The sequence below is a fragment of the Penicillium riverlandense genome (assembly GCF_028828495.1).
Source record: "Penicillium riverlandense strain IBT 135883 chromosome Unknown utg000002l_segment0_segment0, whole genome shotgun sequence".
NCBI lineage: Eukaryota > Fungi > Ascomycota > Eurotiomycetes > Eurotiales > Aspergillaceae > Penicillium > Penicillium riverlandense.
This window is the reverse complement of record NW_026643195.1, coordinates 528,464-554,342: the sequence shown is the minus strand read 5'-3', so window position 1 is coordinate 554,342 and position 25,879 is coordinate 528,464. Positions and strand designations below refer to the sequence as shown.

General features: G+C 48.2%; 9 protein-coding genes across 9 annotated transcripts; 5 read left to right on the top strand and 4 right to left on the bottom strand.

Annotated features, from left to right (window-relative positions):
* Positions 1 to 1,868: 1,868 nt before the first annotated feature.
* On the top strand, positions 1,869 to 3,647 carry N7474_002510 (sugar porter family MFS transporter; the record flags this gene model as incomplete). The annotated part of the gene is made up of 4 exons (XM_057193925.1): positions 1,869 to 2,051; positions 2,109 to 2,836; positions 2,893 to 3,310; positions 3,363 to 3,647. 4 exons carry the CDS (start codon positions 1,869 to 1,871, stop codon positions 3,645 to 3,647), a joined length of 1,614 nt encoding a protein of 537 aa, XP_057055280.1.
* A 1,186-nt stretch (positions 3,648 to 4,833) lies between these two features.
* N7474_002509 (CFEM domain-containing protein) lies at positions 4,834 to 7,050 on the bottom strand (the record flags this gene model as incomplete). Its single annotated transcript, XM_057193924.1, has 2 exons — positions 4,834 to 6,930; positions 6,988 to 7,050. The coding sequence occupies 2 exons, from the start codon at positions 7,048 to 7,050 to the stop codon at positions 4,834 to 4,836; spliced, it is 2,160 nt and encodes a 719-aa protein (XP_057055279.1).
* A 3,140-nt stretch (positions 7,051 to 10,190) lies between these two features.
* On the top strand, positions 10,191 to 11,330 carry N7474_002508 (uncharacterized protein; the record flags this gene model as incomplete). The annotated part of the gene is made up of 2 exons (XM_057193923.1): positions 10,191 to 11,071; positions 11,138 to 11,330. The coding sequence occupies 2 exons, from the start codon at positions 10,191 to 10,193 to the stop codon at positions 11,328 to 11,330; spliced, it is 1,074 nt and encodes a 357-aa protein (XP_057055278.1).
* A 1,705-nt stretch (positions 11,331 to 13,035) lies between these two features.
* Positions 13,036 to 13,798, top strand: N7474_002507 (glycoside hydrolase family 11 protein; the record flags this gene model as incomplete). The annotated part of the gene is made up of 3 exons (XM_057193922.1): positions 13,036 to 13,177; positions 13,241 to 13,446; positions 13,505 to 13,798. 3 exons carry the CDS (start codon positions 13,036 to 13,038, stop codon positions 13,796 to 13,798), a joined length of 642 nt encoding a protein of 213 aa, XP_057055277.1.
* Positions 13,799 to 14,834: 1,036 nt separating this feature from the next.
* On the bottom strand, positions 14,835 to 15,335 carry N7474_002506 (uncharacterized protein; the record flags this gene model as incomplete). Its single annotated transcript, XM_057193921.1, has 1 exon — positions 14,835 to 15,335. The coding sequence occupies one exon, from the start codon at positions 15,333 to 15,335 to the stop codon at positions 14,835 to 14,837; it is 501 nt and encodes a 166-aa protein (XP_057055276.1).
* A 606-nt stretch (positions 15,336 to 15,941) lies between these two features.
* On the bottom strand, positions 15,942 to 17,399 carry N7474_002505 (Zn(II)2Cys6 transcription factor domain-containing protein; the record flags this gene model as incomplete). The annotated part of the gene is made up of 4 exons (XM_057193920.1): positions 15,942 to 16,646; positions 16,695 to 16,785; positions 16,843 to 17,291; positions 17,340 to 17,399. 4 exons carry the CDS (start codon positions 17,397 to 17,399, stop codon positions 15,942 to 15,944), a joined length of 1,305 nt encoding a protein of 434 aa, XP_057055275.1.
* Positions 17,400 to 18,491: 1,092 nt separating this feature from the next.
* Positions 18,492 to 20,347, top strand: N7474_002504 (glycosyl hydrolase family 79 C-terminal domain-containing protein; the record flags this gene model as incomplete). Its single annotated transcript, XM_057193919.1, has 7 exons — positions 18,492 to 18,663; positions 18,719 to 18,818; positions 18,871 to 19,308; positions 19,368 to 19,430; positions 19,483 to 19,493; positions 19,570 to 19,775; positions 19,826 to 20,347. 7 exons carry the CDS (start codon positions 18,492 to 18,494, stop codon positions 20,345 to 20,347), a joined length of 1,512 nt encoding a protein of 503 aa, XP_057055274.1.
* Positions 20,348 to 21,869: 1,522 nt separating this feature from the next.
* N7474_002503 (cupredoxin domain-containing protein) lies at positions 21,870 to 23,105 on the bottom strand (the record flags this gene model as incomplete). The annotated part of the gene is made up of 4 exons (XM_057193918.1): positions 21,870 to 22,472; positions 22,525 to 22,593; positions 22,648 to 22,683; positions 22,749 to 23,105. The coding sequence occupies 4 exons, from the start codon at positions 23,103 to 23,105 to the stop codon at positions 21,870 to 21,872; spliced, it is 1,065 nt and encodes a 354-aa protein (XP_057055273.1).
* A 1,268-nt stretch (positions 23,106 to 24,373) lies between these two features.
* N7474_002502 (NAD(P)/FAD-dependent oxidoreductase) lies at positions 24,374 to 25,787 on the top strand (the record flags this gene model as incomplete). The annotated part of the gene is made up of 2 exons (XM_057193917.1): positions 24,374 to 25,476; positions 25,547 to 25,787. The coding sequence occupies 2 exons, from the start codon at positions 24,374 to 24,376 to the stop codon at positions 25,785 to 25,787; spliced, it is 1,344 nt and encodes a 447-aa protein (XP_057055272.1).
* Between the last annotated feature and the right edge of the window lie 92 nt (positions 25,788 to 25,879).

Here is a 25,879-nt window from a genome sequence, read left to right as displayed (position 1 = left end):
CGACCGGTTTTGGCCACTGGTAAACGAGGGCCCACCTGCCAACTAACTAACAGGGCTCGACAGAGACTTCCGGGCAATCTTAGGAACAGTTTTTCATCCAGAAAAATCTAGACACTTCCTGGTTGTGCTATTATTTCCTTCACCATGCGCACAGAAAAATAATTTGCTCGAGTTAAGGTTTAGTAAGGACTGCACTAGAGGATTTTCTTTCGAGGTGAAACAACGTTGCTAATCTAGCACCGACAATTCCCCGCCGTCGGCTGAAAAGTCCCTTTTGCTCCAAGCCTCCCGGAAATGAGATGGCTGCCACAAGCCACGGAGAATAGACCAGTCCCCAGAAAGTGGATGTGCCCGGGGGAAATTGTACGGTTCCATTCCACGGCATACCGTAACCCCGGTCTGAATACACGGCTTGCCCGGTCTGTTCGCTGTCCGGCAAAGGCCGAAGATGTACACTGGCACCGCAACAGTCAAGAGGCCACCCTCCCTGACCGCCTACTTTCTGCCACATACATATATTCTGCCGTTCTAAAAGCTCCAAAATCATCTAATACTTAGAATACCGCCCGTTAGAATCCATAATTGCCCATACACGACGCGGCATACTCGCCGAGAGATTATCTTCGACATGCTGCGCTTCGCGACGCGTTCTACTAGTCTGATTTGGGAAAGTGGTATAGGCGGTGAAGTCGGGCGGTCAGGGAAGGGGGTCTCAGACTTTCCTGGTGTCACTGTAGGACTAGATATTCCCCGGGGGGGAAATATCCCCGGCCGCCCAGCAATAGAGTTCGAATCTTCCCCCAAAGGTCAGCGCATCCGTGGTCTTGTGGCGCGTTGGATATTACTCTGTGGGACCCCACAACAACGTGAAAATATGGGTTGAAGGCCCGGGGCAGCCGAGAAATTTCGCGGGCCGATTGATTGGACGGTATGGAAGCATCCCCCAGAAAGTGGTAGAGTAATCCTGGTCAGGTTACACTGATCGTGCGTCTAAATGTCTTGGACAGGTCCGACCGCATGTCAAGTCAAGCCGAGCGTAGCGACGTTCTTCCTATAGTTCGTCTAAATCTGCTTGTCAGGTCCGACCGCACGTCAAGTCAGGCCGAGCGTGACGATGGAAGTTTTCCATGACACATTATTCCAGGCGGGCGGCAAGTGTCTCGGGCACCCCGGCATCTTTTCTTTCGGTCAGCCGAGCACTTCACGCGAGGAGGCTGAGCCGTAGGAATAGCCCGGATTTTGTCTAGCTTTCTTCGCTTGTGTATTCCAGGGGCTTGGGGGAAGGAAAAAAAACTCAAACCCACGGAAAGTCCTCGGGGTGGTGGCCAATCACGAGGTTGCCCGAATCCGGAGCCGAGCTTGGTGGAGGTCAACCCGAGCATTTGTTTGGCTGGCAAGTCTAGACCCTTTTTCGGCGGTTAGGCGTGGCTTTTCCCCAGACAGTCTACTTCGTGCAGAAGGTTTTTCGCTCCTAGGTGCGCATCGAGAAGGGAACTGGAGATGGGTAAGGATACATGTATTTGCTATGTGAAGTTGAATGGCAGGGGGTTTCAAATGATTTACTTCCAGAGACCTCGGTAGCAAACTATGTATAGATGGACAATCCCGCGGCAGTTCATGCTTGGGTTTTGCCATCGGTTCCTGTTGGGGGCGTGACCCCAGGCTAGTCGTACCTGCCCAAGTTGGCCGAGAGCCCACCTGCTGGACTATATAAGCGTGCGCCTGCTCTCCTGGTCTTGCTTGTTCTTTCCTCTCTCCCTCTTCACTCCATCCTTCACTTTCTCACTTCTCTTCACAAGCCCACTCCCGGCTTTCCATCTTTGCTCCTTCTTTCCCATCTACCTGATACCCTTCTCTGTTCGCCTAACATGGCCGGTGGTGCTGTCGCCATGGTCAACAACGGCGGTCCTCGCGTGGAGGCGCCTGTTACCTTCAAGGCATACCTCATGTGTGCCTTTGCGGCCTTTGGTGGTATCTTCTTCGGATACGACTCTGGCTACATCAACGGCGTCACGTCGATGAAGTACTTCATTGAAACCTTCCAGCACCTGGTAGGCACAGCCCTTCCCTCTATCACCTTTGCCGACTGATCTGACCCTGATATGTAGAATCCCGACGACGCCAACTTTGCTATCCCCGCGTCGCGCAAGTCCCTGATCGTCTCCATCCTGTCTGCGGGAACTTTCTTCGGTGCTCTGATCGCTGGTGACCTGGCTGACTGGTTCGGTCGCCGCACCACTATCATCGCTGGCTGCGTTGTTTTCATCATCGGTGTTATCCTTCAGACTGCCTCCTCCAGCGTGGGTCTTCTTGTTCCTGGTCGTCTGATCGCTGGTTTCGGTATGGGTTTTGTCTCTGCCATCATCATCCTGTACATGTCGGAGATTGCCCCCCGCAAGATTCGTGGTGCCCTCGTGTCTGGCTACCAGTTTTGTGTCACCATCGGTCTGATGCTGGCGTCCTGCGTCGACTATGGCACTCAGAACTACAACACCTCGGCCTCGTACCGTATCCCGATTGCCCTGCAGATGCTCTGGGCCCTGATCCTGGGCGTTGGTCTGCTCTTCCTCCCCGAGTCTCCTCGTTACTTCATCCGCAAGGGTCGCAAGGAGCAGGCTCGTGCCGTCCTCGCCCGTGTCCGTGGGCAGCCTGAGGACTCGCACTTTGTCGAGGAGGAGCTCACCGAGATTGAAGCCAACCACCTGTATGAGCTTCAGTCAATCCCCGATGGTGGTTACTTCACTAGCTGGATGAACTGCTTCCGTGGCAATATCTTCCACCCCAACAGCAACGTTCGTCGCACCGTGCTGGGTACCTCGCTCCAGATGATGCAGCAGTAAGTCCTTTTGCCTCTTCCCACCCTTCCCAACTTCCTTACTGACCAATAAACAGGTGGACTGGTGTCAACTTCATCTTCTATTTCGGAACTGGCTTCTTCACCACGCTTTTCGAGAAGGAACACGGTGCCGTCACGAACCCGTTCCTGCTGAGCATGATCACCACCATCGTCAATGTCCTTTCCACTCCCTTGTCCTTCTATGCAATGGAGAGGGTTGGTCGTCGTCCTCTGCTGCTGTGGGGTGCTCTGGGCATGGTCATCTGCCAGTTCATCGTCGCCATCCTTGGTGTTACTGATGGTAACAACCCCCAGGCTCTTTCGGCCATGGTTGCATTCATCTGCATCTACATCTTCTTCTTTGCCACCACTTGGGGCCCCGGTGCCTGGGTCGTCATCGGCGAGATCTACCCTCTGCCCATTCGCTCCCGTGGTGTTGCCCTGTCCACCGCCTCCAACTGGCTCTGGAACTGCGTAAGTACAATCTGACGTGCCGTAAAGCCCCAACCGCTAACAACGACAATAGATCATCGCTGTCATCACCCCATACATGGTCGATTCCGACAAGGGCAACCTCGGTTCCAAGGTCTTCTTCATCTGGGGTTCGCTTTGCGCCTGCTGCTTCGTCTACGCCTACTTCCTCATTCCCGAGACCAAGGGCCTGACCCTCGAGCAAGTTGACAAGATGATGGAAGAGACGACTCCGCGCACCTCCGCCAAGTGGACTCCCCACTCCACCTTCGCCGCTGAGATGGGTCTGGATGAGGACAAGCGTGCCATGGCTCCTCAGATCTCTGAGCAGGAGGTTTAGCCGTGTGCTGGACTCCTTGATCCGTCAGCTTTGTGCTTGACCTTAATACCCGGGTTATTTCCTTTTATGCGCCATGATGTATGCCCGTTACGCTGTTTAACAGTCATACCACTCGTGTGTTGCCATGTTTTAATGTGGTTTCATTTTGCCATCACGACTGATGAGGCTTTTTGTGTATCCTAGTCTATTAAATGACAGGGGTTATCTACACTCCTTGTTTGTGTAGATCATGTAACCACTGTAACTCGCCCGCCAACACATACCCGGGATCCAGCAGTATCGAAGCCACGCAGCAGATACGATTCCTGGAGCAACAGAACAAATGTCAAAAAAGCTTCATATTCGGCATGACTGGCCAAGATAGTCTAGCGGATAGAACGGCTGCTGAGGGGGCTGGTGTCGATGAGTACTTTGCGACGCCTGTTGTACTCACGCAACTGGATCGCATCGTGAAACGATATTTCCCAGCGTTTGAGGTTAACTAGTGATCACTCATCATCGTACAGAAGACGATAATATACATGTTCTTGTCAAATTCTGTGTTGTATTTCTAGTAGCTGAAGTTATGTTTCATGTGCGACCGATATTATGTAGGGCGCCATGAACGCTTCCGAAGTTTCACAAGCCCCACGGATATTTTTGACTGTGGACTCGCTGCGTTCAGCTGCTTTTAGCCATTTGAGATGTTAGTGAGAGGCCCCGTATCACATCATAGATAAAGTGTAGCTTTGTGGGGGATACGCTCGGTGCTATGTTGTGCACGAGTTCCTGGTGCTACTTTCTGATGAATACTAGGGTATTGGAATCCAACAAGCATGGAGGGGATCTGATGTACGAGTGTATCAGAGTGACTGATGCGGTTTTGTTTTGGTTCTGTTTCACAGCCATGAAATGAAATAGAAGTCAGGTCAGGTCAGGCCTTGACACATAACCCAACCATCTTTAGCAAGTCCATCGATTTGAGCCCTACTTGTGGATACAAAATGTATCGGAAAACTAAGGTTCAATAGAGCCAGTTTTTACCTAGCACACTGAGATAACATGTAATGAAGATCGTTGAGAAAGAGACAAGCATTAGTATTAAATATTAGGCAGGCATGAGACTCCAAGACCAATAATATCTTGGAAATAAACAAAATATTCAGCCCTTTTTACAGCAAGATTAATATATAACAAATAGAAACTTTCAATGGAGGAAGAGAAGGAAGAAGGTAAAACCGAAGACCCAGATGCTGGAAGAGATGGTTCTCGACCCATCATTGGAAGTGATAATGCCAGTTCCAGACGCAGTGGCTGCGGCCGTGGTTTGGGTACTTGTGCAAGTCATTGAGGTGGTCATCGAAGGAGTCTTGGTGGTCCTGCGGTGCGTAGTTGAAGTCGTGCAGTCAGTACTGGTCGTCGAGGAAGTTTCGACAGACGTAGTTGAAGTCGTGCAGTCAGTGCTAGTCGAGGAAGTTTCGACAGGCGCAGTTGAAGTCGTGCAGTCTTCACTAGTCGTCGTGGGAGTTTCGACAGGCGTAGTTGGCGTCGTGCAGTCTTCGCTAGTCGTCGTGGGAGTTTCGACAGGCGTAGTTGAAGTCGTGCAGTCTTCACTAGTCGTCGTGGGAGTTTCGACAGGCGTAGTTGGCGTCGTGCAGTCTTCACTAGTCGTCGTGGGAGTTCCGACAGGCGTAGTTGGCGTCGTGCAGTCTTCGCTAGTCGTCGTGGGAGTTTCGACAGGCGTAGTTGGCGTCGTGCAGTCTTCGCTAGTCGTCGTGGGGGTTTCGACAGGCGTAGTGGGTGTCAGGCAGTCTTCGCTAGTCGTTGTGGGAGTTTCTATAGGCGTAGTTGGTGTCATGCAGTCTTCGCTAGAGGTCGTGGGAGTTTCGACAGGCGTAGTTGGTGTCATGCAGTCTTCGCTATTCATCCAGGGAGTCTGGCCATGGCCAGGGGTACCCGTAGTCCAGCTACCAGGGATCAAGCTCACTCTTGTGATAGAGTGACCAGTAACTGTAGAGAATGACACCACAGGTACGGTTACTGTCTGGGTATACCAGGTGATGGTAGTGCAGGGAGTGTCGGCGGGTGGCGGAGGCGTAGTGGCGATGACCGAGGCCGTGGGAGTTCCCGTGGACTCATTAATATGGCTCGAGCATGTGCTGGTTGGGACAATGTCGATGATAGCTGGGTTGATCGGGACGTAGGGGGCGCAAATGCCAGCAAAATACGACAGCCCAGACTGGATCTCCTCCTGGGAGCTGCCCCATGCATTGATGCAGGACGTGACTTTCTGCGTGAACATGGAAGACGGGCAAAAGCATGCAGTATCGCTGTTCGAATCACACTCAGGCATGGTGAGCCAAGTGTTTATGCACTTCGGAACCACATCAGGGCAGGAAGGCTGCGAAACAGCGGGTGGTGTTGCCACCGTCGTGGGCGTCACGAGGATAGTGCGTGTAATTGTCGTTGAATGGACATTAACGGCAGGCGTCGTGTAATCAGGTCCAGTCTCCGGGAGAGTAGACGGACACACAGTGGTTGACAAACTATACGTAGAGGTGAGTATGATCGTAGAGTGAGGAGGGCAGTCGGTAGCAACGGCAGGGCATTTGGTGACCGTGACCTCCGTGGTAGTCCACACTGTGGAAGTGGTCAGGACCGGGGTCGGGACCGGGGTCTCAGTGTAAGTAAACGTGTGGACCTCCACCACAGTGCTCGTACTAGGCTTGGGGGTCCATGAAGCAGAGATTGAAGGAGTCAGGGGAGGCTTCGGTCCAGGCGAGCAATCGAAGTTGATGCGATGAATGTCCATATCACATTCACCAAAGTCGCTGTCTTCCGGGAGTCTGAACTCTACCGAGGTCGCGCCACCACACTGATCGTTGTAAACATCGAGGCCATCCGGAGAACTCGTAGCAACCTGGTGACATGATGAGCCATCAGCCAGGATGTAGGTAATGAGGACATCGGTAGTCCGGGAAGTTGCGAGGTGGAAATCGCGGACGGAGAATGGCGCGGCGTCGGAATCCACCCTCAATGTCCAGTCATCGTCTCGGGATAGCGTTCCCCCAATACAACTGCCCTTTGAAATGTTAGAATAAACAGCTTGAAAGATGTGATATGAACTTACTGTTCCGGCAGCCTGGCAGTTGCTCTTAGGCGAGAAACCAACGAAGCTGAAGCCCTCAGGGCTCCAGTAATCCCCGTCAGCGAGGTCAGACCAGTCAAACCCAGCTTTCTGGCCCTCCAAGCAGTAGTTGTCGGTATTTTCAGGGTTGGAATAGCATTGATCAGTGCCCCACCACTAGACATCTTCAATTAATTTCACAAGCAATACGTGTCTACACAGATAAGTACTTACAAGACCCGATGGATGAGCGAGCGTAGCAGCGCTAAAGAGCGAAAGGAGGCTAATTACCTTCATTTTTTCAATTTGGAAACGATTGTAGATTTGGATTCGGTAATTTCAAGCATGAATGAGAGAAAAAATTAACCGTTCCCAAGAGGGATAAGTGTCGGCTCGGTAATGGCGCGATTTTGTCGACTTGATTTGCGATGAAAAGAAATTTACGCTGTGGAAATCATGGCTTTTATGCTCCGGCAATAACAACATCAACAAACGAGCTTACATCTCCCAGGGTTACTACCTAGCCATGTTAACTATAAACAACCAATATGAATGAATGGCCGTATCCTAGCCGGCAACGAGGAATGAAGCGTTAGAAATGCGCCACAACCTGAATATTAGAATGCGCCACCAGAAAGACAAACAAGGACCTTACGGACATGAACATTGCGCAGACAAGACTGAGATCTGGGAGCAAACGATTTTTTGGTACGGTACGTCTCGAAATTGGTGTCACCACTTCAAATCTGCACTCTCCCGATGTTTCTCTGACCCCAAGGGCCTAAGATCTATCAATTGAGCATCTACTCGGAGTACACTTTTGGCTCTTTGCTGCACATCACGTGCCTTAACTACAGGGCAAATCACATAGTACAGTAGATCACGTTATTCCCATCTCCGAGAACCGGCCTGGATGCCCAGCATCCCTACCCCTACATTCCAGCTATCGAACAAACCCCTTGATTCTTCCCCTCCCCCTACCCCTTCTCTACTAAATAGGCTCGAAAGTAACATAAAGATGCAGACCACTTTAGGCTCGAATTTGGAGCCTGAATTTTACATACTCCTGCTATCAATTCTACCCCCGATTCTACCGTTGATCTGACTACAAATATCGCCTTTTTCGAGGCCTTCCATTTCAGGGCTGCCACTAAATCTGCTATACAGGCTTCGGTACGAGAGCTCTGCTTCGTGGTAACATCGAAGCAATCTAACTATTGGTCTCTCTAAGGTATTAAATTTAATATTCGAGGCTTCACTGTACTGTAAACCATGTTCAATTTACCGCGACTAGACACTCCCTATAGAAGCGGGGTGTATAATCTAGTCAGTAGTTGTTAGTGGACGCTATAGCCAAAAACTGAAACCGGTTTATCCTTGCACTAGGAGATTTTTCAGCGAGTCTCCTCATCAAGAAGAATGGGGTTTCCCTGAGGACGATTAAACAATGGCTTTTACATTCCGTTTAAAATGTATAGAAACCTACACCGATTTCAAATTTCAGATGCCGGCGTCGAACTGACTCTCATTCTTGCTCTGGGCCCGCTCTACAGTAAGGTCTATGACCTGTTGTTTGTGGCGTTGACAGCTATGTTGCTGAGCGACCTACCCCTTCCGCTAAGACTTCGGCAGAACCCGCCAATGGATCCAAGGGTTGGACCGTAGACCCAACCCGCGACGGGTTCGGGTTGAGACTCAATAAACCGAACCCAACCCATAACCCGCAATGGGGCCGCATTGAGGCCCCATTATAACCCATTTTTGCTTAAAAATTTGGGCTTGGCGCTCATAAATCTGCTTATAAATTATGAACTATAATAATATCAATTACACAATTTCTCTTATTACTCTTATTTTCACCACTATATATGAGGATTTTTTACTAAAATAAAGCGTATTATAGATTACCCTAGCTATATATAGTAGTATTAGTAGCTAGTACAATTACTAAACAAGGAACTTAGTACAGATTTATAATATGCTTGTCAAGATATATATCTGTGCTACAGTGGGAAGCACCATTTTTTGTCTAATCTTAACTTTTTTTATCTAGCTACTTTAATTTTTTTTTTAAATAATGTCGTGATTATTATACTCTAATTAATCATTTTTCATCAAAGTATACTGATATTGCCTACTATAAGGGGCGGTTACTTTCCTGAAAATAGAGCGTAGTTTTCATAAACACGTGTTTGCATTGTTTGTGACCCATTTTGGTAAAGAATGCGTTTCTGCGGGTTACCCATCTGAACCCATTTCCCATTGCGGGTTGAAGAGTTGGACCCAAAACCAAAACCATTTACGGGTTCGGTTGGGTTGGATAATGGGTCTGATGGGTTCTACCGAAGCCTACTTCCGCTAGCTTTGTCTAGATCTAGAACCCTTGACGCCTATTACAAGATTTGGTCTAAGAATATGTCCCTACCGACTACGCAAGAGCCCAAATTCAGGAAAAGACAGGTACGAGAGTCGTGTCATTACGTTGCTCTTGAAGTGAAAATATGCTATCACACAGCAAAATACATAAATAGGGTCGTTGAACGGAGATCAAATAAACCTGCGTGCATAATTTGCTGGATCGTCACGCTCGCGGGGCCTGAATTACTGGACATGCTGCGATAAGCTCACTTGGGGTACATCTTCTCCCAGGGATCGAAATCCGCTGGTCGCTTAAAATTTCCTCCGCGGAATCTCAGAACACAAATACTAAAAACGTTGCTGGAAAAGAAACCACCAGTTACAATCAGACGTGAAATAGTCGATGCCTGTCAGCAGCTAGATACACAGCCTCTGCATATTTGTGACCAACTATTCTTTGCTTGTATTTAGACTCCAAGTCCAGTTACATCGAGCTCAGTTTAGAGGTCGCGTGAGCGATTCCTCTGCCTGAGGCATGTTTAGCTAATATCCTGAGCTGGGCACCATCGCCCTGTCCTTCCAAAAAGAGGTTCGGAATGGATTTGGCAGACTAAAACAGGCTTTGACTTCCATCGTAGCGTCTCATATTCAGGCGTTTTCGTAGGACATAAAATCACATTCGAGCGTGCGGCTCTTTTTTGAACACGTCCGTTTCTTTCTAGGTGCTTATTCTGCCAAGCAGACCTTCGGTCTGAAGAGTTTCCTCAGGCCCCACAGAATGGGGTTCATCACAAGCTGGGAAGGGGGAGTCGAGGCGCCATGATGGTCTTTGTCGCGCTGTCTACCAAAGTTGATGAGGTGGCCAAGGGCACAAGGCAACAAGATGGGTCTGGCTCGGTTCCGGTCGACAGTCTAGCCGAAATCCTACTAAGCCACTACACCAATAGAAACGCATCTTCAAAACAACCGCACTTCTGTTGGCGGCTGCCCCGCAGATAGAGCACAACACCAGGAGACTTTAGCTCGGCCGCTATATCAGCCAGCCGACCGTAGCAGCAGATGTGCTGCTATATCAAGAGATGGCGGATCCAAAAATCTACACCGTCGGCTGGATCTGCGCTATTACTGCTGAATATGTTGCCGCCCAAGCCTTCCTCGATGAACAGCATGCGGGCCCAGAGTCCTTACCGCCTCAAAACAAGAACGACTACACCTTAGGCAGAATTGGAAGGCACAATGTGGTGATTTGCGTTTTGCCTCTAGGTGAATACGGTACCTCGTCAGCAGCCCGAGTTGCCGAGGACATGTTACACAGCTTCCCTAATGTTCGGATCGGTCTGATGGTCAGCATTGGCGGTGGAGCTCCGAGCCCGCAGAATGATATTCGCCTTGGCGATGTGGTAGTGAGCACTCCTCTCAACGGCCGAAGTGGCTTTATTCAGTACGACTTCGGTAAAATGATACAAGGCCAAGGATTCTACCCTACAGGTTTCCTTGATCAGCCCCCTACCCTCCTTCGCGCAGCGTTCAACGGTCTTCAGGCCCAATATGAGATGGAAGGGCATCAACTTGACGAGTCTATCCGTCGCGCTCTTGAGAGGAAGCCACGGCTACGGAGAAAATACCAGAGGCCGGATCTCGAAAGCGACAGGCTTTATCGAAGCCACATCGTTCACTCACCGGGCGGCAGATCAGATTGTAAGGTGATTTGTGGCGATGATTCGACTAGCTTAGTCTCGCGTCATCCACGCTCTGAGGATGAAGACAATCCGGCTATTCACCATGGTTTGATCGCATTAGCTAATCAGCTAATGAACGATGCTATAATCCGTGACGAACTTTCGGTAGAAATGGACGTGTTCTGTTTTGAAATAGAAGCAGCTAGGTTTATGTATCATTTTCTATGCCTTGTGATCTGCGGTATCTGCGACTACTCAGATTCACACAAGAACAACAGCTGGTAAGGGTATGCATCAATGGTCGCCGCAGCGTACGCTAAAGACCTTCTATGTCGAATCGTTCCTAGGCAAGTCGAAACAGAAGAGAGGATTCTGGAAGTTCTTAAGCCATCTCTCGAGTATGTGGCTCGAACTATCGATCGCATGGACCATGATTCCATACTGGCTAAGCTGCCTATTGCGAATGAAGCCAGGTTTGACTCGTTCTCCGATCGAGACGAAGTCCAATGTCTCCAAGGTACTAGAATCGAGATCCTCTAGCAGACCATCGAATGGTCTAAGTCGCCGTGCCAAAAAGCATTTTCTGGTCGAATGGAATGGCTGGGACAGGAAAATCCGCAATATCTCGGACTGTGGCAACGTCACTCAAGGACACCAACCATCTAGGTGCTAGCTTTTTCTTTAAGAGGGGTGAAGGGGACAGAGGGAACGCGAAGAAGCTTTTCCCGACATTAACAAGGCAACTAATGATTAGGATCCCTGAGATGAGTTCTAGCGTGCAAAAGGCACTCGATCAAGACCCTAACATTGCGTCAAAACCGCTTAAGGAGCAGTTTGAGAAACTACTCCTTCAACCGCTGCTAAATATTAACTAACTCGGCCGATAACATCAAATCATTGTAAAAGTTGATCGACGCCTTAGATGAATGTGAATATGATTAAGATGTGCGGAACATCATTCGATTGCTATCTCTTCTAGAGAAGACAAAAGCGGTTCGCTTTCGGATCTTCTTGACTAGTAGGCCTAAACTCCTAATTAGCCTTATTTTTTGAAGATCGCGGAGCATGACTATTAGGACCTAGCTCTTCATAAGGTACTAGAAGAAGTGATAGAACACGATATACATTTATTCCTATAGGACCGATTTGCGAAGGTCCCAAACGATAGAAATATTTCGGAAGAATAGCTGGGCGATGACGTCATCCTGGAATTAGCCACAATGACGGTTCCACTATTTATTTCGGCTGCTACCGTGTGCCGTTACATCGAAAATACAAAGTGAGAACCTAAAAGCGCCTCGCAGAGCTTAGATATTCCAACAAAGAGGTCACCAGACAATGCCGAGATTTGCTCCATATATGTATGAAGCACTGAACAGTGAGTTTAGTCGTGTACTGTTTACTAGTGTCTTTAATATACGGTACAGGCACTACTCAGAATCGAATAAACTTTTTTTTTTTTTTAATTCTAATCCTAGCGATTTTTCGTGCCTATTATCGCGGAGAACTTTGACAATATCCGGTGTCAGGGATTTAGATCAATTAACCGGCCCCCTCGCACTATACATACCACAGACAAGCTAAGTGTGCAGCCGGGGCTGGGGTATTAATGGGGAAGCTCTGTTCATATGCGGGGTATCCAGGCGCTAGCTGGGATATAGAGAGATATGTTGCAGTTTTTGTCCGGATCGTCGGTCAGCATATCCCATTTATCCGACTTACAGCTTTTCCACATCTGCATCGTGTGATCCAGTAATTTATGGATTGTTGTATTGACTTGTGTAAGAGTCTGTCTGATCCTTGACCTGAAGACATATCTATAAAATATATGTACTCAGGGGCAAACCCCTTACCATATAGAAACAGGTATCTAGCAGTTCTTTACCAGGTCACATGCTTTCCGTACAGAAAGCTTAGCGTCATACCTCATACTGCTCAGCAAGTTCAGGTTCGTAAGGGTAAGATACGAGGGAAGCTATCTACAGCTGGTAGGAAGCCTTATAGAAGCCCTGCGGAGTCCCCTGTCATGGAGGACCCTTTAGGCTGTTTTAAAAACAAAAGTATATATTATTTTCAATTAAAGGCTATTTGTTTGTTTCGGCTATATAATTAGTGTTGATCACGAAAACCAATATATATAAGTTCAGCAACTTCGTTCTCATGCCTTTCAAGCATAACAATTTTGCTCTTTAAATTCAATTCCTTTCACAGCATTGTTTCTTGAGGAAACCTTTATTCAGACATTATGTTCTCTTTCACCACTGCTTTCGTTGCTGCTACGGTTGCGGTTGGCGTCCTCGCCAGCCCTGCGGCAGCACCCGCCGCGATTACCAAGCGCGATACCCCCAACTCATCAGGCACGAACAACGGCTACTTCTACCAATTCTGTATGTGCAATGCCAGCATTAGTTCTTAATCCTCAAAAAGCTCAGGGCTAACCCAACATTGAGGGGATGATGGCTCCAATGGCACTACCACCTACACAAATGGGGCTGCCGGCGAATACTCCGTGAACTGGCAGAATGTTGGTGATTTCACCGCAGGCAAGGGCTGGTCACAGGCTGAGGCCAGGAATATCACCTTCTCTGGTAGCGTCAACTGTGGGGGCAACTTCTACCTTGCTGTATACACTTGGTCACAACAAGGCGAGAACTATGTAGGTCCTCTCTGCGGACTGACGCAATGATATGCGACTGCAATCTGACCCAGGATAGATCCTCGAGGACTACGGCACCTACAATCCGTGCTCTGATGGCACGAGCATGGGCAGTCTTTACAGCGATGGGAGCGAGTACCAAGTCTGCCTGGTCGACCGTGGGAACAATTACCTCCAGAACTGGTCCATCCGCCAGAACAAGCGTTCCTCCGGCACTGTTACAACGGCAAACCACTACAATTACTACCAGTCTCAGGGCATGACCCACAACCCGCTTAGCAGCGCCGCTTATCAGATCGTCTCTACCGAGGGTTTCGACAGCTCTGGTTCTGCCGATATCACCGTCTCCTAGGCTAGTAGTGGTTCAGGTTCGAGCTCTTCAAGCATGCAAAGCACATCTACATCTTCGACACTGTTGTTGAGCCCTACCTTTGGCAACTACTCTCAGCTCTACGGCCAATGTGGTGGCATGGGCTGGACCGGTGGTCTATGCTGTGTATCTAGCACCTATAAGTATTCCAATCCATGGTACTCCCAGTGCTTGTAGTACACGTACAACAATTGGCGCTATAGCAGAAGGGTACATAAATAGGACCAAGGGGCAGGGTCAAAATCACCATGCTTATTGGGCTTCAATAAGAAATTACCTGCTTGAGCTCGGGGTCCATAATAAATAGGGTACCGTGTGGGGAAAACGGGTTGAAAAGTTTCTAGAAAAATACTTTGATATTGAACTAGCGCCTAATAAATAAAGATTTGGCTGCCCTCATTAGAGCCGTCGTGGATTTCCTATATATGTGTACTGAGTACTCCAACATTCCATACAGTGCTTCCGGAAATTGGTGTCACCACCTACACTGTTCGATTGTTTCTCACTCCCTAATGCCAAGATCCACTACGCTATATTAAGAAAAGCCGCGGAGTATCGATATTCCTGTGTCGTTACCTATACCGTATGTTACTAATTTAATACATGACGTTATGTCTCGACGCTGTATGGGTGATCCATGAGATCTACAGGAATTTTCCACGGAAATGCAAAACAGTCAAACCATCAGTATACGCAAGCAAACAAATAATATCATGTTATATCAATCCTGAATAACCTCACAATCCGTCAATCCGTAACAGTCAACCCCTGACATCTCTATGATTTAGCCCGATCTCTCTGATGAGGGCCAAAGCCACAATCAATTGCTAGCGCATCTATCGACAAAGATAAAACTTGATGAAGAGAAAAAGAGAGAGAAGAAGAAACAAGACGAAAGAAATGGCGATTGTGGGTCATATGAACTAAAATACAAACGGAGCAAACGAGGCCTTCGTGGCCGAATCGTCCTACACAGGCTTCAGCCTGCATCACTCTCCACCAAAATATCGGCATACCCCTAAGGTCCTTCTTTGGTAGCTGGGATGCGAAATCCTGTCATCAGGTAGATACACACAACAGCGTATTCCATGACAAGCACCATGGCGACATATGGGCCAAGTGCTCCCTGGAGAGCATTCCACTTCCCATGGTCTGGGTGAAAGACAGAGAGAAACAGGTAGACTATCCGGACGAGCAGAAAAGGAATGGCTGCTGCCATTCCTTGCATGACCTGGTTGTTGGTATTAGCGTGTGCTTTGGCATAGGACGAAGGAGGAAGACTACTCACCTTGGTACTGGAAACAGAGAGAAATACCCGCATGTGCCAAAAGTATCCCTGTAACAGAACAAGACATAGAATAAAAATCGCCATGATGATATACCCTGCTTTGACCAGGGTTTTCGCGGTGGAAGGGTCGTTCTCACTAAGGGAACTGCCCGCAACAATTAGGACAATTCCGGCGGTGAAGAGTACCCTTGACACGATGTAGCCATTCCGAAACTTGGGGTCGTTTTTCATGTCATGGAAAGCCCTGTATTGATCAGTGATATGCAACATCAATTGCACGGCAGGTTGTACTCACACTAAGCGTAAGAGGCCGACGGTGCCATTCACCAAAGGGAAAAGTCCCGCGTTTAACAAGATGAGTGCTGCTATTGCTAGGCTGATACTTCGGGGATCGTTGCCATAAAGGATTACCACAATTCCACAGGCAATGCGAACTGACATAGTTAGACACGGAAAGTACCGGTACTGGTTGGGACATACCCAGGGAAAAAGCTAGAAGACAGATCCATGGCATTCGTGGTCTGCCGTGTCGGTGAAAGAGCAGGGTTGCCGCAGCAATTGCTCCAGGAAGATAAAATATAATCAGAGCAATGCTCACCTTGGACCGAGCGTTCAACATGGTTGTGGTAGGCACAATCTGTTCCTAGGAATGGTAATGGAGTTCTTGTAGGGGGGTCTGTAGAAATATATAGGGGTTCTAGTGGCCTTTCCTCAAAAGAAAACACTGCCACTAGGATCTTCATTGCGCCTAGGTCCCATTTCCACAAATAGACCAAGCTGGTGTATATATCACGTGACCTCGCAAGTGTTGTCCCAAAAGGGGTTAATGCAAGTGGGTCAGAGATACTTTAGCATGCGCAGCTCGCGGGTCTGGAGACGCTCTAGGGTCACCTGGATCCAGACAAAGTGTTGCTGGTGGTGTGCTTTGTTGGAGAGGATAGCCTTGCAGATCGCTAGTGGTGTTGATGCGATGGACGCCCCCATGAGCTGATTTGTCTCGTCCAAACAGAATTCGGCGGATTGGCAGACATTCGTAATCATTGGCAAGACATCGCAGGGAGGAAGATGGGGCGATGGATTCTCGTTGAGTTGTTCTAGGTTCTCGTAAATCTCATGCCAGCCGGTCCAGAGCAAGGCGCAGGTAGCCCAGTACATCATCAGATGCCCGGCCGTCTTGACATTGGGGAAGTGAAAGGCGACAGGGAAAAGAGGTCCCTTCATAGGGTCGCCCGCAGGGTCATAATGCCGAGAGAGAGCAGACCAGTACAAAGGACCCTCAACAGAATCATTGAGTATAGAATAAATATTTTGAAGTGTGGTGTCAAGAGACTGGAATTCTGCCATCAACCTCAAACCCAGGAGTCTCTGATCTTCAGGTGACAGATGCTCAAACAAATGTATTTGGTGAAAAAGTCGTGGAATATGTGCTACACAGTCGATGATTCGATCGATGAGCTTTTTAGCAAATTTCTGCCATGGCTTCTCAATCCACTCGGCCTGCGCCATAAAGCTTGGTTCCAACTGCCCGAGGTCGTAAAAAATCTGCTCTTGCGTTAGACAACGTCTAAATCATATTTTACTGTAACGCACCCCTTGGACGCGAAAGGCAAGAAAGAGTTGATGTCCCAATCCTGATGTATGCGCGTCCACACCGCGAGCTTGGAGTAGGGATAAGAGCCCCCTACAGTGCTGGTAATACCCTGCAACATGTCTGGCTGGACATTCCGTAATTTCATACATGGCAAGTGTCAGGCATGCGGCCAAAGTCTCGTCATGTCGAACAAGGGCTGGGGTGGAAAGTGCCGTTTGAAGCTCTCGAAGACCACGAGTATAGAGACGCAGGCTTTCCTGCAACAAGGCCGAATCATCCTGCGTGCGAGCAATGATAGCAGTGCACAATGCCATTCCTGAGTACTCCAGAGCTTGGGTCTGAATTGGCAATTGTAAGAGCTGGGTGAGCCATGATTCGTTACCACCAAAGGCTGCAGTCTGAGGGACAAAATGGGTGTGAAATTCATCCAAAAAATGTTGACGGTAGCCGGTCTGAAGAAGAGACCATGGCTTGGTGAGATCCAAGTCTCTCTTCGCTGATGGGTTGACCTGGACAAATACCAGGGCCCGCTGGTATCCCGGGCAGTGCCGCTGAGATCGGGCGCATTGCAGGCACTGAGGTTTTTGCTGCCCGCACTACTACTGATTAATCGCTGCTACGCCAGACTTGGGTTTCCAAATTACCTTGATTTTTCGCTTTCTACAGGCGTAGCAGCCCTTGGATCCCCCAGGGACGCCGACCATCGCGAGTGGTTTTGTGGGCGGGCAAAGATCGATCACATGAGATATTAAATGTTGAACATGCAAGACCAAAAGAGTGTTGTATTGTAAAACTAGCAGTGGAGCAGGCAACTAAATACAGAAGGGGCATCATGTGACTACACGTGATCCGTAAGAGCTCCGCTGTGAAGGAAGACGGGTGTGGTGGGAATGTTGGACGTGGGGCACGGAGATAACAGGTAAGACACAAAAGCCCGGCTTACAGTATACAATAATCCGGTATTTTACGGTACAAGGCCAAAACCAGGGGTTTTCTTTGACTATGTTAAAAGCAGCCTAGTGCTCTTTGGCACTAGGGTTCGAGAAACAATGAAAGAGTGTAGGTGGTGACACCGATTTCCGGAAGTACTGTACAGCGGTGGAACGAGAACTAAGTTAAAAAGAAAACTCTCAGTCCACAAGCAGCATCACCTCCGCCGTCCCACTTCCCTCCCAGGTTCTTAACCTCCTAGGGGGATTCTCCAGACCATTTTAGTTTATTACGGATTTGCTACACAGTACGGCGAGGATAATGTTGACTGTGAATCGACCATAGAGTACTACTGTGCATAGGTTTTATAGAACGACACATGGCCTTATCACAATACATATTACATTATCATCGTCGAACTTTTGCTGAGATACGATCGAGTCAGGAGGCATTTCAGATACGTCGTAGTTAACCAAGCACATTACACTCTCTTTTTGTCTTTGTGAAAATCGCAATGTCCATGCCATTTCCCAGCATGTGTAATCGGAAAAAACCCCGCATCTTCAACAGGAAGGGTTCTGGAGATATTAACTAGGAATCAGCCGAGGAATGCTCCATAATATACTCCTCAATCCGACAGCCGCCCGAGCCCCGGTGCGAGAGCCTAAATCCAAGCACGCCTATACAAATATTCTGCGATAACCTAAATAGCAATATGTTGTCAAATTAAAGCGGATGACGCATCGACAGGGAGATGATAGATATAAATTCCGGGGAAACATGTTGATATATCTCGATGACAACAAATTTCGACGTCTTACCACTCACGTTTCCGAGAATACCTATCGTTGACATAAATATGCAAAATGGTTTTCCTAGCTCTAGCTGTCTGGCTGATATCTTTGTATCCATCCAGCGGGATGGGACATGAAATAGAAGTCGATGCCCAGGCACACCTGCCTGCCGGAGCTTCTAAGCCTGTAGAGCACGCATTTGCATCGTTCTCATTCCCGATTCATTTCTTCGCGGATTATGCTGGTAAACAAAACAAAGACTATTGTGAATATACATGCTGCTTATACCTTATACATAGGAAACAAAAGTCAGCCCAATCGTTTTTCACAGGACATCATCAAGCTTCTATACGACAAGACCGGAGAGTGGCCGTATATTAGAGTTGGAGGGACTTCTGCGTGAGAACAACTGTACCGAAAAAGCGAAGAAGCGATTACTGACATTAATTAGCGATCGCACCATCTATAATGCTTCCCAAACTCAGGCTATAATCCTTTCATCTGTTTCGGATAATGGCATTCCGCTTGAAGTCACGGTAGGCCCTGTGTTCTTCGAAGGCTTTGAGAATTTCTATGAGACGCCTTGGACCTTTCAAGTCAATTTTGCAAACAACAAAACTGAAGCTTTAGAAAATGCCATTGCAGAGGCAGAGGTGGCTCTGAGTCACATAAAAGACAACCTAGTTGCTTTTGAGATTGGCAACGAGCCCGACCTCTACCCAGGAGCCGTACGGCCACTGAATTACACGGTCGCGAATTATGTTGACGAGTGGAATTATTTTGCTGATGCTATCTCTGAAAAAGTATTGCGTGGAAACTCGTACGGTCTGGAATCTGAGAAGCTATTCCAGGCTCTGACTTTCGCTTCCACAATGAACAACTTCACAACGTAGGTATCCAGCCAAGGAAAAAAGCAGAAAGGCACAACTTAAACTGACTGGATATCAGATACAATGCTTTCAAAGATGGAATTGCCTCGCATGGGCATGTCAAAACTGTTTCATTGCACCAGTTCGTTCTTCTTTAGCACATGTTATAGTGACGTTCACTCAACTGAAAACAGGTATGCTGCGGGTAACCAACCGTGGGTTAGGCTCCAAGGCGAGAACAGATGCATCAGCCGACTAGTCAAGTTTCTAATTTAGCTCAGGGTCGTTCATGAACCATACGGCAATCGCTGCAAACTTGAGCCAATATATCGAGGACATGGAAATTATTCGGGCCAATAATCCCACAATTTCATTTCTCCTCGGTGAGACAAACAGCGACTATGTCAACTTAGGCATGAGCCAAGACGAGGGTGTTTTTGGAAGCTCCCTATGGCTTGTGGATTTCCTGCTCTATGGAATGAGCCTAGTATGTCCACCGTAGCCTAGTATCCCATACTATCTGACAGTCTTTTAAAGAACATTACACGTTTCAATCTGATTCAAGGAACTACATTTGGGTATACAGCATGGGTCCCCATTGAATCCAATGAACAGTCTCCTCAAGTGAGGCCCCCGCTTTACGGACAATTGCTGGCCGCCGATGTGATTGGCAAACACCCCAAGGTGCAAGTCAAATCACTGGATTTAGGTCGATGGGACTTGTCCGCTTATGCGATCTATGAAGGAGATATCTTATCCAAATATGTTGTTGTTAATTTGGATGAGTGGAATTCCACAACGCCATACCCTCGACCCGTGCAAACAATCGCCCTTTCTTTGCCACGGGAGGTTAAGAGGGCTGAGATCAAACGGCTCACTGGACCAGGAGCAGAAGCAGTGGCATATATCTCCTGGGGTGGTCTCAGTTGGAACTATACCGACGGGAGACTTGGAGAATTTGGCCAGCCCCAAGTCCAGATTTTCCATGAACATGATGGAAACGCAAGGTTCTCTTTGCATTCGACTGAAGCAGCCGTCATTGAGCTTCACAGAGCTTGAATGATGAGCTACCTGCGCCCGAAGAGGTTCACTCATATGTGTTATTTCAGAAGTCAATGAGAATGCTGTTCAATTTCGAAATAAATTCAAAATTATTGATTGCTGCAGTAACTTATTCAACGCTTACCACCAGTTACGCAGTATTGGGAATCGGGCTGCATAGGAACATACTGGCCAGTGCGGGTCGCGGTTATCCAGCCCCGGCGCATTGGCCAAGCCGACCAAGGTTCGTGCCTGAGGCCAATTACCGGTTGGGCCTGAATGCTTATGCATGCGAGCCTCGACTAATAACTACACGGTGGTAGGAAAATATACCTATTTCTTGAGGGCAGCGTCCTTTAAGGCATAATGGACCAGGGTTAAAGACCCTGATTCGGACCGGACCCGTCATAATCCACCTCCACGGGTCGAATGCCTCGCATCGGTCTCTAACTCGCGAAGTCAAACAAGAAAAGTATTTCACTTGGTCCACGATTCTTCGCACGGGAGGCGTCAACTTTAAGCCGTCCTGGAGAGCTGAAGCTACTCTCAAGAGACTGTCACTAACATCCGAGTTAGGAAAGGGAGCGGGGGATGCCGAAGGGACCTCTCTGAGTCATTCCCCCACTTGTTTGTGTGCAAGACACATGGTCTAGCAACTCGATTTAAGCCGCGGCCAGAAGATTACACGAACATTGCTTCATCAAAGCGAGTTACCTTCGGCAAGGAAGAATCCCGCGCAGAAGGTGTGGACAATCGTTTCGCGCTCTCCCATCTGTTCGAGCAAGAGTTGGAAAACCACCCACAATGAATCTCGGACCTCGGCTAGCCAAATTAAACGAGGTTCTTGCCATCGAGGAGATTGTTCACCAAGCCTACTCCCCTTATGTCGAACGTATAGGGCGGTGTCCAGAACCAATGTTGGAGGACTATACTGCATTGGTCAAGGAAAGTCGGGTTTCAGTTATCGAGCAAGGCGGAATAATACAAGCAATCCTTGTACTCATTCCAGAAAAGGACTCGTTGTTATTGGACAACATCGCTGTTTCTCCATCCGCACAAGGATTAGGATTAGGTCGAAGGATGATGGAATACGCTGAGAGGATTGCTTTGGAAGTGGGATACCCGTCTATTAGGCTATACACAAATGAGGCCATGGCGGAAAATATTCGATATTACACTCGCATTGGATATGTGGAAACGCATCGAGTTGAGGAAAAGGGGCTCAAGAGAGTGTACATGTCTAAAGCCTTGAGCTAGAATATATTTTTTAGCCTATTCAGCATGACTTTTGCAACACCTCTTGCTCTGTTCTATGGATTAACTATCAACACCGGACGGGTCAAAAAGTCTTGGCTGAGATGAATCATGATTGGTGTTCATGTGTGCTTTTATAGGAAAGGTAACTGCAAACGCCTGAAATAGCATCTAAATGTGAACTACCAAGACCGCAAAATAATCAATCAATGACAAAAGTCTCGATTTATATGCCAACCCCATAATATCCTGTTGACAACCTTCTCCCATCATGAACCTTGTTCGCTCATTCGTGATCTTTATTCTGAGGCACCAATGAAACAACACTATGGGCCTCCAGCTCCGTCGGTCCGCGAATATCCCGAAGTTGTGGGTTATCCCAGTGCCAGGATGGAAGCCCTTTCTGGGATGTAAAAGGGACAGGTGGCGATATGGAACTTGGTGCTGACGAATAGCCCTTTTGAGTAGGACTAGATACAGATGCAAAATCTGCTGTGCCGAGCTTTGGAGTATCACCAGTTAGCTCACTGTGATGCCGATGATGCCATGACTGCCTGTTAGACCCGAAGAGTGCCCACTGAGCAGTGCGCTCAGAACGTCCATCTTGTGATGACATCCACTGTTTGTAAACTCGATTACGACCCATCACGAAGAAAAATAACATTAGAATGACCACAAAGGCAAAACATGCAATTACAATTCCGGCAATTGCACCACCACTCAGCCCTTGGCGGCCTTGGAGCAAATTTCCTATGGCACTGGGAGATGATTTCGATATAGTAGTGTTTGAAACTGAATTGCCTTCAGCTGGCGTTGGCTGTCCCGGAACCAGCATATAGGGATACGTGAGTGCTTTCTGAAATTGTGCTTCATATGTCTCGTTCAAATCCTTTCACGAAAGGTTAGTGTCTGTTATTGTTTGGGATGAGATGTAGACATACTGGGTTGATGGCTCCTACCATACCATTTACTATGCACGAGCCGATAGCGGTACAGTAAAAGAATGTCGGCTGAAATTGCATGTGTCAGGGTAGTTCTTAATTAGTGTTGTACTTGGTACATACCTTGGTATCATTGATACGTATTGACCAAGTCGGAACCTGGATTTTAGCAGTTAGCTACTTCGTGTGCCTGTCGACTCCATCAATTCCATTTGTCTACTTACTGAACCAACAAGATTCCCATTGTCTTCGTCAAACGTGTTAAAGGCACCGGAGTAAAACAATCCCTCGCTAGCGGGCACGCAAGGGGCAAGATAGTCTGCTTTGACAACAGAATGATTCGCTGGGTAGAACTCGAAGACAACAATATCTCCGACGTTCGCTGTGATATTGTGCGGTACATATCGGTGCGGCGCCGTCTTGGGACCGACTTTAATTGTGTGAGTAGCTATGGCAGTGGTAGAACTGGTGGTGAACGAGGATGTAGTCTTCGTTTTTGCTTCTGTCGCAGACGTTGTGTTGGTTTCTGCCAAGGCAACTACGGCTAGTAGCGACCAACCGAAGAGGTGGTGCAGCAACATGTCGAGCTGGGAGTCGATTTGAAATGTACAAGCAAAAGGGACAGAGAAGTAACTGGAACTGAGAATTCTGTGCATGGAATAAAGTGTACAGTTCAGCCAGCTCGAAAGTAAGACCTTCGAACAAAGGGAAAAGCAAAGCCCATTTAGGCTGAACGTTCATAGGCTGCAATGTCGCCATCGTCTTTGTTCGAACTCTGTGTGGCTGTTACTTAGTTCAAAAACGGGAACAGTCTCAAACCTTCTTCAACAGGAAACATGGAATCAAGGGTCGCATAGCCTCCTCAATTGGACAAATCATAAACAGGGTCTTTGTCAGACCGCCAGCCGATACTTGGGGCATATTTCTCATTTTTCCACGCATATCTTCAAAATGGTCGAAGAAAATTCGAAAGCTGAGGTTCTCGAGACAGCAACCTGCTATTAAAAATATACTGACGTGATGCCTCGGGGTTCTCAAAACCACATCAGGCTCGAGTGAAAAAGGCAAAGAGCATCAGCGAAAACCGTCGGCGCCGGAATAGGGCAATGCATATGAATCAGCGGCGTCTAACCCCTGTCAGCCTTCTCTTTGACCAGCGCCCTGTTCGGGAATCATGAACTTTAGTCGACCGTGCATACTCTCAAATCATAATTTCATTGCAAACAACGGGCCTTTTTTTTTTTTTTTTTAAAAAAAGGCGATAATACCATTGCTGTCCCGGAGAATTGCGTAGAGAGATGAATTACTATGTAAGGTGGATCGAGAAAGAGCCAAAAGAAACTGAAGCCTTACTCTGCCTTTCTGCCTAAGGTTTCAGTTCCCGGCATCCTTTGTTGCCTTTCTCTTTACGTGACTTCACTTGGGGTCAAGCGCAATTATCCTCCCTCTTTTCTCATACATACATTTGTTCTATTTTCTGGCCGCTCTGAACAGGTTATAAGCTCTGCAGCAGCCTTTCAATGTCGATTCTCATGGTTACTGGTCCAGATCTGGACGGACCGTGATACGGTCCGTCTTCACGGTCCGCCTTGATCTGCCGTGACCGGTCCGTTTTACTTGCCCATCCCAGCATGGAAAGCCTAGAGGATCAAAATTGCACCTGAGAAAGTATCGTAAGATTTTTTTGAAGGCGATAGAGACACCTCTACCTCGTCGTTGCATATCCGGCCACGGGCCGTGAAAAGCGGGTCCATGTTCTCAAGACTACGAAGCCAGATAATTATAAAGGGCCACATACCCTTCCACTTATGATCTGGTTTAATTCACAGTCTTCAATTATCGGGACGAAATGGATAAGAGCAAGCGCATTGCCATTGTTGGCGCTGGGGCCTTTGGCCTTTCCACGGCACTGAGACTAGCTCAAGAGGGCTATGGCTCAGTGACTGTCCTGGACCGAGCCATTCCTCCTGTGCCAGACGGTTCCAGTGTTGACATTTCACGCATTATTCGGTTTGACTATGGAGACCCGACATACGCTCGCATCGCAAAAGAGGCATACGACATGTGGAAAGACTCCCCGGATTACAAGGACGCATTCCATTCTGCGCCCTGCGTGTGGATTTCTCACGAGGCGACTCCAGACCATGTGGTCCAGCCTGGGGCTGCAGAATATAGTCTCAAAACAAAGCAAGTTCTGACCAACATGGGCCAGGAGTGGCACGCACTGGGAAGCGGAGCAGAGGCCAGGAAAGCATTCCCTACGTTGACAGGCAAAATGGATGCCCCTGGTTGGGACGGCTTTTACAACACCTCGGCTGGCTGGGCAGATGCAGGAGCTGCTGTCGCACAACTTGCAGCCCGATGTATCTCAGCTGGAGTTTCAATCATTGCGGGTCCGAATGGCCAGGTTTCTAAATTCGAGGAACGAGAAGATGGAACAATTAGAGCCGTCCGAACTATCAACGGAAACAAGGTTGACGCGGACTTGTTTATTGTTGCCGCCGGTGCTTGGTGTGCCAGTCTCATACCGGCCTGGAATTCCATGTTGGCTGCTGGACAGATTGTGGGATACTTGCGCCTGTCACCAAGCGAAGTCGCCAAACTGAAGGACCTCCCTATCTACTTCAACTTCTCCACTGGGTTCTTCTGTTTTCCCGCCCATGAAGCTTCGGGATATCTCAAAGTTGCGTGCCATGGCTACGGTTATACCTCGTCGGAGACAGGTGTATCGGCACCTCCCAGCATGGCCGTCTCGTCGAGGGCAAATTTCATCCCTGCTGATGGCGTGGGAAGACTTCTTGCCGGGTTGAACGATATCCTGCCCGACCTTGTTACCCGAGGATTTGAGCGAGTGGGACTGTGCTGGTACAACGACACCCCGACCGGAGATTTCATCATGGACTATCATCCCCAGCACAAAAACATGTTTATTTGCACTGGTGGCAGCGGACAGTAAGTGAAACGGAGACTGGACTATGCAAGTCCTATGAGCCGATCTGGCTAACCTCAGATTAAACAACAGTGGATTCAAATTCTTGCCTGTCATTGGAAAGTACGCTGTTGGAAGCCTTGAACGAAAGCTTCCCAACGATCTTCTAGAGAAATGGAAATTCCCTACACAGTTCCGAAAGGGTTTTCAGGAAGAGATATTCACGGGAGACGGAAGTCGAGGAGGGCCGGAAAGAAGAGAGATGACAAGCCATGAACGCGACTCGTACAGCTGCGCTGGGAAAGCAACTGTGGCAAGGCGGAGCAAGATCTAAATATGAAACCATAAATACAATAATGAGTCTATGTTTGAAATTTCGATGGCCTACGACCCACTGATTGAAGTTCACAAACTAATACACCATTA